Source organism: Cicer arietinum, chromosome 4 (genome assembly GCF_000331145.2).
Source record: "Cicer arietinum cultivar CDC Frontier isolate Library 1 chromosome 4, Cicar.CDCFrontier_v2.0, whole genome shotgun sequence".
In the NCBI taxonomy this organism is placed as follows: Eukaryota; Viridiplantae; Streptophyta; class Magnoliopsida; order Fabales; family Fabaceae; genus Cicer; species Cicer arietinum.
In genome coordinates this window covers 53,691,434-53,707,133 of record NC_021163.2, presented here as the reverse complement: position 1 = coordinate 53,707,133, position 15,700 = coordinate 53,691,434, and the positions used below count along the sequence as shown (strand labels likewise).

The window sequence follows — 15,700 nt, the reverse complement described above, 5'->3', positions numbered from 1 at the left end:
CTTATTGATTATGGCTACTTATGAAGATTTTCTTTGGTGGTTAGAGTATTGTCAAAACTCGAGTTCCGTTGTTTCAACTGCACAAAGTGGTAAGTCACTTGTTTGCATCTCACTTTCTCATAGCCCATGGATTCTCGATTCTGGTGCATCTGATCACATTACTGGTAATAAGACTCTTTTCTCCCCTCTCAACATCTGGTTATTTACCTAGGATAGTCTCAGCCAATGGTTCCCAAACACAGTCTCAAGGGATTGGCACTGTCCAAATCCTCCCTACTCTGTTAGTTAAATCTGTCCTTTATGTGCCTGGATGCCCATTTAATTTAATTTCTATCAGTCGATTGACTCGTTCTCATGACTGTGTTGTCACATTTACTAATTGCAATGTTACTTTGCAAGACCGAATATCAGGACGACAAATTGGTGTCGGATGTGAGTCTAATGGTCTTTATTATCTCTCAAACCCATCAACAGCGTGCCCTACCACATATTCTCCTCTTACTATACATGCTCAGTTAGGTCATCCGAGTCTTCCCAAACTTCAACAATTAGTACCTAATCTAACCAAAATATCTAGCTTAAATTGTGAGTCGTGTCAATTAGGGAAACACACTCGTAGTCATTTCACTGATCGAGCTAATAAACGAGCTTCCTCCCCATTTGCTTTAGTTCACTCAGATGTTTGGGGTCCCTCTCGTACTATTTCCACACTTGAGTCTAGATATTTTGTTACCTTTATCGATGATTTTTCCCGTTGTACGTGGTTATTTTTAATGAAAAATAGGTCTGAATTATTTTCTATTTTTGAACAATTTTATAAGGAAATTAAAACTCAATTTGGTGTATCCATTCGCACTTTGCGCAGTGATAATGCCCGTGAATATTTGTCCCATCAATTTCAAAATTTTATGACCTCTAACGGCATTCTTCATCAAACATCTTGTGCTCATACACCTCAACAAAATGGGGTAGCCGAACGCAAAAATCGGCACCTTATTGAAACCACTCGTACTCTCCTTCTTCATGGTAATGTACCATCTCGCTTTTGGGGCGATGCTGTTCTAACGGCGTGCTATCTTATAAATCGCATGCCTTCGTCTGCTCTTGATAACAAAGTCCCTCACTCGATCCTCTTTCCTGGTACCCCTCTTCACTCACTTCCTCCTCGGGTCTTCGGATCTACATGTTTTGTCCACAATCTCACTCCTGGTCTTGACAAACTTTCAGCTCGATCATTAAAATGTGTCTTTCTGGGTTATCATCGGTCCCAAAAAGGTTATCGTTGTTATTCTCCTACTCTTCGACGATATCTCATATCGGTTGATGTCACATTTTTTGAGTCTGTTACATACTATGAGTCGCTTCCTGATCCTTTGTCTGCAACTATTCCTCTGGACCTACCAAAGTCTATTTCACCTTCTCTTTTACCATTAGAGCCTATTACGTATGCCCCACCTGAGACACCTCCTGTGGCCCCTCCCACTGTCCCACTTGAGACTCCTCTTGTTGATCCTCCAACTGTACAACCTCTTCAGACATATCGTCGTCGTCAACCACCATCGGTTGTACATGTCCCTACACCTGTTCTTGATACCGAGGTCACTCCAGACGCTCCTTCACCGCCACCTCCTTCTTTATCGGATCCGACCCTTGATATTCCTATTGCTATTCGTAAAGGTATACGTCCTACTCGTAACCCATCCCCTCATTACATTGGCTTGAGTTACCATCGTCTTTCTCCTTTGCATTATACTTGTTTGTCTTCCCTGTCTTCTGTTTCTATTCCTAAATCTCCAGGTGAAGCTTTATCTCACCCAGAGTGGAGACAAGCAATGATTGACGAGATGTGTGCACTTCAGAGTAGTGGTACATGGGAATTGGTTCCTTTACCGTCGGGAAAGTCTTTAGTAGGATGTCGTTGGCTTTATACGGTGAAAGTTGGTCCTGATGGTAAGATTGATCGTTTTAAAGCTCGTTTGGTAGCAAAAGGGTACACTCAAGTTTTTGGCCTCGATTACAGTGATACTTTCTCCCCTGTGGCTAAGATGGCCTCTGTTAGACTACTCCTCTCTATTGCAGCCATCAGACATTGGTCTCTACATCAACTTGACATTAAAAATGCTTTTTTGCATGGTGACCTTGAAGAAGAAGTGTATATGGAGCAACCACCTGGGTTTGTTGCTCAGGGGGAGTCCTCTACCATGGTTTGTCGACTTCAGAGGTCTCTCTATGGTCTTAAACAGTCTCCTCGAGCTTGGTTTGGTAGATTTAGCACAGTAGTGCAACAATTTGGCATGATTCGAAGTGAAGCTGATCATTCTCTTTTTTATCGTCACTCAACCCAAGGGTGCATTTACTTGATTGTCTATGTAGATGATATTGTCATAACTGGTAGTGATCAACAGGGCATACTCCAATTGAAACAACATTTATCTCATCAGTTTCAAACTAAAGATCTTGGCAAGCTCCGCTACTTCTTGGGTATTGAGGTAGCCCAATCTAAGGACGGCTTAGTAATTTCACAAAGAAAATATGCTATGGATATTCTTGAAGAGACAGGTTTGTTGAATGCCAAACCGGTTGACACTCCTATGGATCCAAACGTCAAACTTCTACCTAATCATGGGGAGCCATTTTTAGATTCAGGGAGATACAGAAGATTGGTTGGTAAATTAAACTACCTCACAGTCACCCGTCCAGACATTTCTTTTGCAGTCAGTGTGGTAAGTCAATTCTTAAATTCTCCTTGTCAAGAACACTGGGATGCTGTGATACGAATCTTGAAATACATTAAAGGTGCTCCAGGAAAGGGTCTAATTTATGAAAACAGAGGACATACTCAGATAGTTGGTTATTCAGATGCCGATTGGGCAGGCTCACCCATTGATAGGCGATCCACTTCTGGGTATTGTGTACTTGTTGGAGGAAACTTAATATCTTGGAAGAGTAAGAAACAAAGTGTAGTTGCAAGATCTAGCGCTGAAGCTGAATACAGGGCTATGGCATTAGTGACTTGTGAGCTCATTTGGTTGAAACAGTTACTCAAAGAGCTTCAATTTGAAGAGGCAACACAAATGACATTAATATGTGATAATCAAGCAGCATTGCACATTGCCTCTAATCCAGTTTTTCATGAGAGGACCAAGCATATTGAGATAGATTGTCACTTTGTAAGGGAGAAGATCGAATCAGGCGACATCACCACTAGTTTTGTTAATTCCAATGATCAATTGGCAGATGTATTCACTAAGTCTCTGAGAGGTCCTTGAATCAGTTATATATGTAACAAGCTTGGTGCATATGATTTATATGCTCCAGCTTGAGGGGGAGTGTTGAAAATATATTTATATTTATTACATATCATGTAAATAGGGATAATATCTCCCATATTTATTTTTGTATTTATTGCCTTGAGCCTATATAAAACAGACTCCGTTGTGTAGTTCAGACACACGGTTTCACCATATGTCTCTCTCATTTTCTCTTATTCAACACTCTTTATGAGACAATCGACCTCAGAAAGAATGACCAAACAATATTTTGGCCAACTCGTGGTTATCGAAACCACATGCTACATGTAAATACCACCATTCACCAACACATGATGGCGTGTCTCTCAATCTAAATGGACATTCACATTTTTTAGTCCAAGTACTCCTCACATGTTTATGATTCTTCCAAGGTCTACATTTGTCACTTCTTTTACAACTTGTTCTGGTCGTATTGTGGCGGTTTCAAATCTAAAGATGACAACAATAATTCCATTTTTCCTTTCAACATTTCTAGCTCATCTCAATAAATCATCTCGTGTATTAAACATCGTGCTAGTGGTAAATACATCAGTCAAATCCACCATACCAAATTCAACACTATAATTCATTGCATCGTCAATTTCAGGTTCAACACCGTCATTCATTGCGCCAAAATCATGTTCTAAACCTTCATACATTTCGTTAAATCATGTTTTCTCCTTAGTCCATATATCTACATCCAATAGGAGCATATCAAAAATTAAGAAATATTGCTTATGTAAATTAAGTTTAACCATGTTACATTAACTGAATTCACTCAAAATATGTGAACTCAGTTCAGTTCACGTATATGTACATATTCATGAATCACTTACATATTTTTCCCGATAACTATAAAATTTCACATGTACTTGATCTAAGTTTATTTATGTTCACGTGAACTATAATTACGTAGCACCTGTAACTTCTTAAACTACAGGCCATACATAAACTTAGTTAACATATGTTTACGTAAACTGTATTTGCGTAGCGTTTTTAAATTTTTAAATTGCATAGCGTAGGTGAACACAAAATACGTAAGGATACATGATTTAAGTTTGGGTACAACGTATTATTTACATCGTACATGAGCTCATATCACATAAAATTCCCTTTACATCATACCTGAAATAATAAAAGGCATTTTGAGTATTTTAATTTTATGAAAATCTAGCAATTTAGGGGTGTAGGTAGCAAAAACTTTGATTTTAGTTGCCTTGGATGTTGCTGATAATAACCATGTTGCTTGGTGTCTGAACTGAAGTTTCGGAATCTCCATCTTCCAATTCATCACTTCCATTGCTACTATGTATGTTCTAACAATCTATTTCTCTTTAATTTCATTCCTTTTATATTCTCTTTTATTTATACATTTTAGTTTATAACTTATGAAGTGAGTGCAATCCAGCCTACAGATAACCTTTAGTGTAGTCCGACTCTCAATGAAAGCACCAATTATTAAGGATCAACTTTACCGACCTCCACGTTTCTATAAAATCACACATAAGTAGAGTTCAATCTAAAAGACTAGTTCATCAGATAGAAGAGTCTCGTGACTTAACCATCACATTGAACTATTTTATCGGTGAATATGAGCCATACTCAACACACATCAATTTTAGTCCAAGTTTACTTTAGCTTTCTATTTTTTGTAGGTATGATGTTTGTGTCTAGAATAAAGTTGCTAGAGACTGTTTTGCACAAGAGAATTTTCCTATGTCATTGATATCTAGGGACTTGAAGACCATGCTTCTGTGACTTACACATGTGACATGTCCCTATAGTGTGTATGTATATTAATGTGAAGTGAAATATTATTGGAATACTTTGGCTTCAATACAATTCTGAAATAATCTTATTAATTATACTGACAAGAATGACATTCAGAGTTGCAGTTTTAACATATGACTACTACTGCTTCTATATTTATAGATTGTCACTTTAGTCAATACAATCCAATGTACATGAAACCAAATGGATTTTGCATCAAATGTCCACTTGACTTATGGCTCATGCCTTTTTTCCTTTTGCTTCCTTGTATAGTTGATCAATTTGATCCTGCAAAGATATTGGCAAGTAGTAACATTAATTAATTTATTTCATAAAAACTTTATAACATAAAGTGCAATAAAAGTTATGAAATATTGATTGAAGCAAACCTTGTAGTATTTGAGTAATTGAGGTCTCTTCAATTTGAATGTTGGAGTTACTAGATCTCTCTCAATGTCAAAGGGAATTGGTTCCAGATAAATAGCTTTTAGCATCTCAAATCCTCTAAGCTGAGAGAGTATCATTAATGTCAGATTTAGCTAGCACATTAAATATACATCAATCATACTACTAGAAATTAGCAGCATAGGATAAGGAAATTATGTATACATACTTTGAGTTTCTGACCAGTGCTTTTGAGCTCATCCAAAATGTACTTTCTTGCCTTTAGATTTTCACATAATGATTTGAAATCACCAGTCAAATTGTTCTCTACTGCCCAATCCTCAATGGCCTTTTTGTCAGGGACCACCACAGCCACTAAGAATGACTCAAAGCTGTTTCCATATACCCAAATCTAAACACACAAAAATATTTTTATTCATTATTGAATTATATGAATTCAGTATGTTTACAGACTGTTCTTTAATTGATGCAGAATCTTACTGTTGTTATAAGAGGGCATTGCAAATACTTGCTTTCAATATTCTCTACAGCAATGTATTCTCCTTGAGACAATTTAAATATATTCTTTTTCCTATCAATAATTTTCATGGCTCCATTTGGTTGCCACTCTCCAATATCACCTGCAATGATATCCAAATCTTATCTAAACATATTGCATTTAGAGATAATAATGTGACAACTTGTAAAAGAAACTAGAAAGAAAATATGAAGAGATTTTCATAAAAGCTCTCAATATACCTGTATGAAACCAACCATCAACCATAACCTCTTGAGTAAGATCTTTTCGCTTGTGATAGCCCGAGAACAATGAATTTCCTCTCAGACAAATTTCGCCGCGGGGATTACTGGAAAGTGCATCATATCCCATCTCAGGTATAGATTCAAGCCTGGCCTCAATGGTTGTCATGGGAACTCCAACTGTTCCCATCATAGAAAACACATCGCCGATCGCTGTAAAACACCCAGCACAACTTTCAGTAAGACCTGTCACACAAAAAAATGATAATAGATTAAAATGTAGCCTTCATAAAACTCTGATAAAGTTCTGTAATTGAGTTATCATTAAAATATTGTACTTAGCAGAAGATTCATATATACTATACCATATCCTTGTGATAATGTGGAACCACTAGTGACTCTCAAATACTCCTCCACATGTATAGGCAAAGGAGCGGCTCCTGATAACAGTATGCGAACGCGTCCGCCTAGTGCTTGTTTTGTCTACCAACAAAACCAATAAATTTTAGTTTTGAAATTGAACATTGCGCGAAAAGAACTCGCAAAGATAAGTACTTTACCTTATCAAACACAAGCCTATCAAAGAAAGGTGCTGCTTTGTGTTGTGGAATACCCTTCTCCAGATAACTTAACTTACTGTTATTTGATTCTGGATTAGTCCACACACAAATATATAATAGCAAAAAAAAAACACTCAAAAAGAGTTTTGTGCTAAACATACTAGTTGTATGCATATTGAAACAATGCACTTTGCAGTGATCCAGCAGATGAAATTTTGCTTTTGATACCTTAATGTGTAAAGCATATAGTTAGTGCTTATTTAGTTACACAAGTATAAGGAATTATTTAAATATGGTAAGTATAAAACAAATATGCTCTTATTTACCAGCACAAATACGGTCAAAAACTCTAGGAACACCACAAAATATAGTTGGTTTTAGTGTCTGAACATCTTCAATCAAGAACCTGATATCCTGCAAGAATTAAAGAGAAAATTTTGTAAGAAGCATTAAGAGCTGAAACAGAATACTTGGAAAGAATGAAATGGAAACTGTTCTTGCATAAGCGAATCGAAGCCTTACGCCTTGCCAAAATCCTATGGAGGAACCTTTGGAGATGCAATAGGTCTCCATTATTTGGTCATATACATGAGCAAGAGGAAGAAAAGAGAAGTACACATCGTCTTCTGCTGCCTAAAAATGTTACAATGTTGCATATTTCATGTTAGAACTATATAGTTTCACAAATATTGAAAAATCAACTTTGTTGTTCACTCATTGTATAAATCTTTAATATGAGTTTGGACAAACTTTTCCTTTAGTAGTTATTGAGATGAAAAAGTTTAAATGATCATACATTAACTATAATGTTCTAACTAACTATAAGTCATAAATTGAAAATAGATATGACCTGAAACATAGTATATAACAAGTGATACTTCTGATATTACAAGTTAATTTTATAAGAGAACTTCTTTTTCCACTCCTCACGCACTTTGGAAGTACACTCAAATCCCATATTGAAAATAGAGACACCCCTTACTTTACAAGCCAATTTTGTAAGTTGGTTTTGTAAGAATGAGTTAAATTTAAAATATCAATACTTATTTCAAGTGGATTCTCAAAAAAGAATAATATGAAATCTCTGAAGTTTAAAAAATATTGTTATCTTACCACTCTGTCTGTTAACATAAGTATTTGGTCAACAGACAACACTTCACACATGAAAGCCTCATTCTTAATAATGACACCTTTGGGTTCTCCAGTTGTTCCACTTGTGTACATTATTGTGCATACGTCAGTCTTCTTTTTTGGTGGTAGCTCCCAATCCAAACTTCCCTGAAGTAAGAAACAAATTCTTATACTACCTCCGTCCCTATATATGACATCATTGACTAAATCATGATAATTAAGAAAGTTGATTATAGTATTATTTTTGTTGACAATTTGAATTGTTTTACTAGTTTACCCTTGAGGAGAGAGAGTTAGCTTATGTTTTTATTGCAGTATCTATTACATACTGCAGAAAATTATGTAACATAATTAAGAGTATGTTAGTAAAATAATAATTAATGCAGTTGAAAAATTAAAAAGAGTTTTATACTCAGGGACAGATGTAGTATCATTATAAATAAATATTTTTGAGAATGTTCAATCAAATTTGTCCATGCTCCTAATTTGAATAGCAACAGGCCATTGAAAACAAGGTTTAACATGTTACCAACTGAAGAAACTCTGCCCAGGAGAAGCAAGATGTGCCAAATTCCTTAGCTTCTTTCTTTTGTGCTGCTGAAACATTTCCAAAGCTCACAATAGCTACAACATTAATTTACATTGGTTAGTCAGCATCAAATGTAGTACAAAAATATCTTAATCTTTAATAAGAGTAAATAAGACAGCAATGCTTGACCTACTTTTAAGATTTGAAGAACACTGATCAAGACATGACAAAATCTGTGGAAACAAAAGTTAGTTTAGGAAGGAAAAAACGACAGATGCATAGTTCTATCTCAGAAGATTTAACAGTAGAACAGTTAAATGTGTTTGACATTCCATCTTGGAATAGTGAAAATATTGAGCTTAAAGAACTAGAACATACTGATGGAATCTTATTTTCTTGTACAAATGCAATTGAAACTTCAGCATGGTTTATGATAAACTCCACAGCATTAGGACCTGTTAAACATAACACAAGATAAAGTAATGATAACTATGCTCTTGTTTGGCCCACAAGCTCTTCAAGGGATGTGTTTGAAATGATACATATAAATCACATTAACTTAATTAAGCGCTTATAGCATAAATGTTTATCATGTAAATGCTAATGTATAAGCTATTTTTATAATAAAAGATAAATTAAAGCTAAACCGTTTTTATATAAGTTAGAAGCTGCTTTCACAAGCTATCATTGAGAGCTTATGGAAATAAGTTGAAGACATTTCATGAGTTGTTTTCATAAACTCTCCCAAACAGTCACACATGTGCATATATTACTAGAATACATACCAAGAGTGTCATATAATGGAACATATGTTACTGCAGAGCTATTGCAAGCCTGCAAAATTGTAAAATTGCAAAATTGAATCAGGTGAAATCTTATTATAATAATTATCAAAGACAATTAATTTACAATAAGAATGATGATACAATTACAAAAAAAAAGGTACTATACCTCCATTGCAATGACCCATTCAGGACAGTTGGCCCCATATATGCCACAATGATCTCCCTACACAATTGATTTTGACATGTTTAGGTGATTTGATTGGAATTAAAATTGACTTTAACTTGAAGCTAAGATTTATAGTTTTTGCCTCCAACATGATTTTGACACTCAAATTTATTATCTAATTCACTTTTACATTAATGTATCTAAACGTAAATCACTTTACATTTAACTTACTTTTAAATAAAATCAATTCAATCAAAATCAATCCTTATCACGGCATAACCAAACACACAAAATTGAGAAATGCTGAAAACTCACAGGATTGACACCACAGCTCTTCATGGCAGAACCCATTTGAATGGCAGCATCATAGACCTCTTTATATGTGAGCCATGAATAGGGTCCAACCTGAAAATTCAAGCTCAACATTCACATAAAGTTTTCAAATTTAACAGGAAAAAAGGAAACAATATTTTGGACTCTTGACAGTATAACCAAGAATTCATGGAAAAGAAATACATTGAAGATGAAGTTGGTACCTTAGAATCAAGTTTTTGTCTCTTTCCAAGCATTGGATTGTTGGGGTTCCTCTTAGCAGAATCACTGTCAAAGAAAGCATAAAGCTTCTAAGAAGAAAAACTCAAAAGCCAAATACAAGTATGTGCTCATGCTTTTTCATTGTGATAAATTTAGAAATTCAAATGAACATATCAAAATGATAAAGTCTCATAGAACATGGATAATAACTGTGAACCAAAAACTATAAATTAAGTAACATCATCATATTAACACAGTTGGCAACAATTAATGAATTTATTAGTTAACTATCCCCGAGATTGTCATCTATTAGTATTTCTATAAACAAAATTGACAAACAGAAGACACATTTGGTAATTAACTAACAGAAGACATACTTGAAAACCAAACTAACAAGTCAAAACCGCCTGACATATTTAAGGATCCAAATGGCTGTTTATTTGAGTAAATTATGCATTATAGATTTGCTATGTTGTTCACTAACTCAATGAAACACTTGAGCTACATGCAGGATAATTACTTAGCACCCGCAGTTCAGATTAAAATTGTGTTTGATATTTAAAATATGTTGATGTCAAACACCAACAGGAAACCAACACATGTCGATATATTCAATAACTTATGTTTTCTCAAATTATTATTGGTATCCATGTATCAGTGTTACGTGTTACGTGTTCGTGTTTCTTGCATAACAAACAAGTAAAACAAATTAGATAGTAACCTGAAGAAATCCCATGGGGAGTCTAAACCAGAAGGCAACTCCAACAAACCATCTTTGGCATAAATGCACCTATAAACAGGACCTACTGATGGCAGCATTCCATCAGATGTAGCAGACCTTCCTTCCTCAACCTTGACAGTGTAAACCTCTGACATTCTGAAACTGAAACTGAATATGTCTAAGAAAGTTTATGTTTCAGAACTGTGAGTTGCAGGGAATGATTCAGATTCAAGTCACAAGTGGGGTTATAATGATAAAGGGTAGTTGAGTTGAGATAGAGTAGTAATAAATTCTACTAAATAAGACTACTTTTGGTGTGGCATGATTTTAATAACAGTTTTTGCAGCTCTGTTTTAATACTACTACACTTTTTCAGTTATTTGTGTTTGCATGTTTTTTTTCATAAACTCTCAACCTCCTTTAATAAGCATTTATAATTGCTGTAAAAGTTTGGTGAAGCTACTACCTTTTTCTTTATCTTAACAGACAAAATCAGAAAAAATATGACAAACATCAAAGTCAATAAACTTTGGTTTTACTTTAATTATTATTATATTTATATTTAAAGAAATTTTTTTTTTGAGAAATCCTTATAGGTCAACAATATCTGTTGGCTGTTTACAACCAACATATTTTTATGATGATATCGTGAAGGGAAAAAACCCTTTAACACCCCAATTATATTTGTTTTAATTAAATAATGTTTTAAACAAAATTAATTTAGTTTTAAGATGATACGCTTCATATTTGAAATATCGACTACAATATTTTAATGTAATGTATCTTATATAAATCTTAATTAATATCTTAAAATTAACCAATTTTATGATCATATTATTTCTCATAGCTTTAATGCATGCCTATTGATGACCAAATTGCAGACAGTTAAGCCACTTGGCTGGCCAATAATGCATCCTTAATTAATTCTTGCATTATATCATGCATGCTAGCTACAAATCTTGCTTTATTTTATTTTCTTGAGAAAAAATCTTAGCCAATGTCTTCTCAATTTCATTTTGTCTCTACCCTTTTTCACCATGTCTTCTCAATTTTGTAATTTTGGAAAAGTAAAATTGCAATGTGAAGTAACTTTTCAGTCAAAATAATTTTTAATTAACTTCAAAATAAATTGTCTAATAGATTACACATTAAAATACTAATTTAATGTGTACAAAAAAAATACTACTAATTTAATTATTATGATTTTAGTAGTACAATTATCAATAGTCAAACACTAATATTCCTTTTGCTGATTTAACTATTTAATTAATCAACTTTTTTACAAGTTGTTAAGAATGGATTGGAAAAAATGATTTTCTAGTTATGTTGGGGTAGAAAATATTTGGGGGCATGAAGTTGCGAATTGGTGCAACAAAACTCATTATTAGGTGCATTACAATTCCGTCTTTACAATATTATGTTTTAATGAATTAAATTCATTAACTTAACTTAAGAGACTATAGTCTACTAGATGGTTGAACCAATTAACACTACTTCAAGCTAAGCTAACAAGCTTTCTTAATTGTATGGTGGATTAGTGATAGAAACATCTTCTCGATATTAGTGAAATAAAATGACTATAACTATGTCAAAACTTAGGTAGAAGCAACAAAGACATTTTCAGGATACTTTATAGAGAGAGAAAGCGATCTAGATAAAATTAGTTGCCATTTGAAAAGATAGTAGAATACTACTCTCTCTATCACATATATGAAGAAAATTAGGAAGTGAATTTAATGCATTTATTTTATAATTTAATTTATAGTTTTTGTTACACTATCAATTAATTATTAATTATAATTATTAAATATTAATATTTGAATTTTATCGTAACTATTTATAAAATCATTTACATAACTTTTCATATGTTCATTAAAAAAATAAACAATTCAATTTATTTTTATAAGTACTTTAATATAGTTTATAAAATCATTTTGTAGCTACTCCTTTTGGAATAAAAATAAATAAATATCCGAAAAGTTACTGTATGTAGTATTAATTTTTAGTAAGATATATCAATTTTTTAAGTATCATTTTTATTTATATTTTATTTCAAAAGGAGTACACCGATACGGAAAAGACACTAAAATTGATTGGTACAAAGATAACTTAAACATGTTGTATTAAAAAGGTTTTTGATGAGTCGTTTAAGTCAATTTTGTTAGTAGAGATTGAAGTAACAATATCAATCAAAAGAAGAAGATTTGAATTGTAATCCCCTTTTCGAAATGTTAATTCCTATTTTTACTTTTTAAATTAACTCAAGATCAATCTTAGCTACACATAAAAATCTAAAACGTTATTGGTTAGTTAAAAACAAATGAAACAAATTATTTCTATGTGATCAATAATAGTGAGTGAGAAATAATAAAAAAATATGCATAAGAAAATCACACAATGATGCATATTGTTTCATCCAAGGTGGGCTACGTTCAGTCCTCACAATTTGTGAGTTTTTCCACTAATGTGCTTCACACAAGAACATTCTTGTTCTCACACAATCTTTCTTGATCAGTTACAACATTCACCTTTTAATCTTGAAATATTTTTTAAAGTTACCTTTTAGTCCAGAAAGAATTTTTACAAGGTACTTTTTAATCACTAAAAGAATTTTTAGAATATACTCAAAATATCTTAAGAGATAAACTTGAGTTTCAAATGAAATTATCGTAGAAGTTTGTAGGATCATAATCTACTCAACACTTGTTTGAGATTGATTATCAGCAATAACTCAATAAAGAGATCATTGAATATGACAAGAGAGAGCTGGAGTTTTTGCTTGAAGAGATTTGTTTGCTCGAGTATGATTGTTTTAGTGATGAAATGACTGCACTGAAAGTTGTTGCTATTGTCTTCACCTTGATGCTTCTTTTATAGGCATGGAGAAGGTTAGAAAGGACTAAATCTGAAGACATGCATCTATTCAGAGTGAGATTTAATAGATGTGTGCGCTATTTAATCCAGAAAGTTATTCTTTGTAATTAGAACGTTCTTGATTTTTTGTTGAATGAAAAACGTGGCTGAAGATTTTGCAATTGTCTCAAAGACATGTTGAGCTTTCTACAAAAGATGCAACAACAATAGCCTTTCATCCTGGTTTTCATTGCTATATTTGTTCATAGTTCATCAATCTAGAGATTAATTTGGTCATTGATCTTGATGTGGTTTTGCTTCTTTGGGCCTTCAACTTAACTTTTGGGCTTGAGTATAGTTTTGAGTAGTCTTGATATTCGTTTATCTTAAGATCCTACTATGGGGAATGATATTTCATTCTACTTCTGTCCTTAAAATAAATTAACCAGAATTGTCTTGATAAACCAGATTGATACTTTTATAAAACAAAATGATATTGATTACCCATAATGATCTTGCAATTTGTTTCTTGTTCAGTTAAGGCATGATGTTTCTTTGATTTATATCATAGTGTGATTGTTGATTGTTGTATGAATGTATTTGATCGCCTATATTTGAATAAAACACTTAAGAACACAAGTTAAACATCAACACAATCAGAATCATGATTAGAGTTTTGTTAACTTGTTTGTTTATCTTCAAAGCACATGATTTATGATTTTATCTCAACAGAGACGGTCCTTAAAATCTGAAAAGGAGGATGATTAGAGTCCTAAACTTTTTAGAGGATTTGAAAACACATTGATTAAATACATTTGAAAATAGAAAAAGATTAAATAGCTATAATAAAATTGTATTAACACGATGTGTGAGGTGATGATTTTTAGAATGGAAGGGAGTGAGTTTAAGTCCTATGTTCTCAACTCTCTCAAAATTCAAATGATTCCACCCATATATAATACCATGGTTCCTTACTTCGACAGGGCACAAATATCTAAATTTCATATTTTTAGATACTTCATCAGACCTATTGGTGATATTAAGTAGAAATCCAAAATTTCAAAAATTCGTCGAAAAAATTGTGTCTTTTACAACGGAATCCTATAAGTGCTTCTAGAGGTGTGCGAAGAAATTCATATGAAGATTTGTGTTCGTTGAGATTTGGACTCTGTACCATCAAATGGATGGATTTGTGTTCGTTGAGAAATTCATATGAACATTACAAATACTTAATGATTGGGATTAAACATCATTGAATTTTAGGAATACTTAATGGTAACTCATCCCTACCTCGGTTATTAAAAAAAAAAAGTTTTTCCATAAAATTGATTTTTTGGCCTCAACACTTGAATCCTTGCAAAATCATGCAGAATCAGGTCTCGATATATTCATATAAAATTTAGATATGAATTTTAGGAATCTAATGACTTGGATTTCACTCAAAAATGAATTGTGTAGCTCAAGTTATGGCCTAAATACTAAGAAAAGTGAAGTAGAAAATTGAACATAGGAATTTCGAATTGATCACTAACTTTGACGTAGAAGATGGGCTTAATTACACTTAGAACTGAACATAAAAATTGTAGGTAATTAAATTAGTTTCCTAATGGTTCAAGAATAAAATTAAAAAATACAAAGGCTAAAAAAAAAGATTATTTATGCTCAAAGCCACATTTTAATACTATTTTTGTGCACCTAAGGTACCTACCAAATGGATATTTAGGCTACGAAGAAATCATAAAAAATGGGGTGTTAAAGTAAATGAATCTACTAATTATCAGTGGTCCTAATGTGATTATTCATTATCTATTTGTGTCTTATAAATAGGACTCTCATTATATTGTAAAGGACACATTTATTAAGAGAATAATATAAAAATTCATGTTTTCTCTATTTTTGATCTTGCTCTTTTTAGTTCATTTCATAACATGTGAATTACTATAGTTTGTTTATGAAAGCAATTTTTCCTTCAAAAACAAGTTGAGTTGAAAATGCAATGTACCGCAGTTATTTTTTTTATTTGAGAAATAAAAAACATTTAACTTTCAAATTTATTAGCACTTTTTAAATTATATAATTTTTAGTAAATTGAATTAATATGGTGTGTAACATTATGTTTTTTCGAGACATTAATTAACGAAATTTTAAACATAAAGATACATATTCGTTTTATATATATATATATATATATATATATATATATATATATATATATATA

General features: G+C 32.6%; 1 protein-coding gene across 1 annotated transcript; it reads right to left on the bottom strand.

Moving 5' to 3' along the window:
* Positions 1-5,122: 5,122 nt before the first annotated feature.
* Positions 5,123-11,027, bottom strand: LOC101490490 (probable CoA ligase CCL6). Its single transcript, XM_004498127.3, has 19 exons — positions 10,630-11,027; positions 9,911-9,974; positions 9,690-9,779; positions 9,375-9,431; positions 9,209-9,257; positions 8,802-8,878; positions 8,617-8,656; positions 8,424-8,518; positions 7,877-8,041; positions 7,286-7,396; positions 7,090-7,177; positions 6,925-6,991; positions 6,764-6,839; positions 6,569-6,686; positions 6,204-6,449; positions 5,946-6,085; positions 5,674-5,856; positions 5,450-5,569; positions 5,123-5,348 (listed from the first exon to the last, which is right to left on the bottom strand). The coding sequence occupies exons 1-19, from the start codon at positions 10,782-10,784 to the stop codon at positions 5,301-5,303; spliced, it is 1,989 nt and encodes a 662-aa protein (XP_004498184.1). The 5' UTR covers positions 10,785-11,027; the 3' UTR covers positions 5,123-5,300.
* Positions 11,028-15,700: the final 4,673 nt, after the last annotated feature.

Coding starts and splice junctions, on each gene's coding strand:
- LOC101490490 (XM_004498127.3), bottom strand. CDS start 10,784: ATGTCAGAGGTTTACACTGTCAAGGTTGAGGAAGGAAGGTCTGCTACA. Junction 6,840..6,924: donor TTTCAATATGCATACAACTA/GTATGTTTAGCA, acceptor ATCAAATAACAG/TAAGTTAAGTTATCTGGAGA. Junction 5,349..5,449: donor AATTACTCAAATACTACAAG/GTTTGCTTCAAT, acceptor ATATCTTTGCAG/GATCAAATTGATCAACTATA.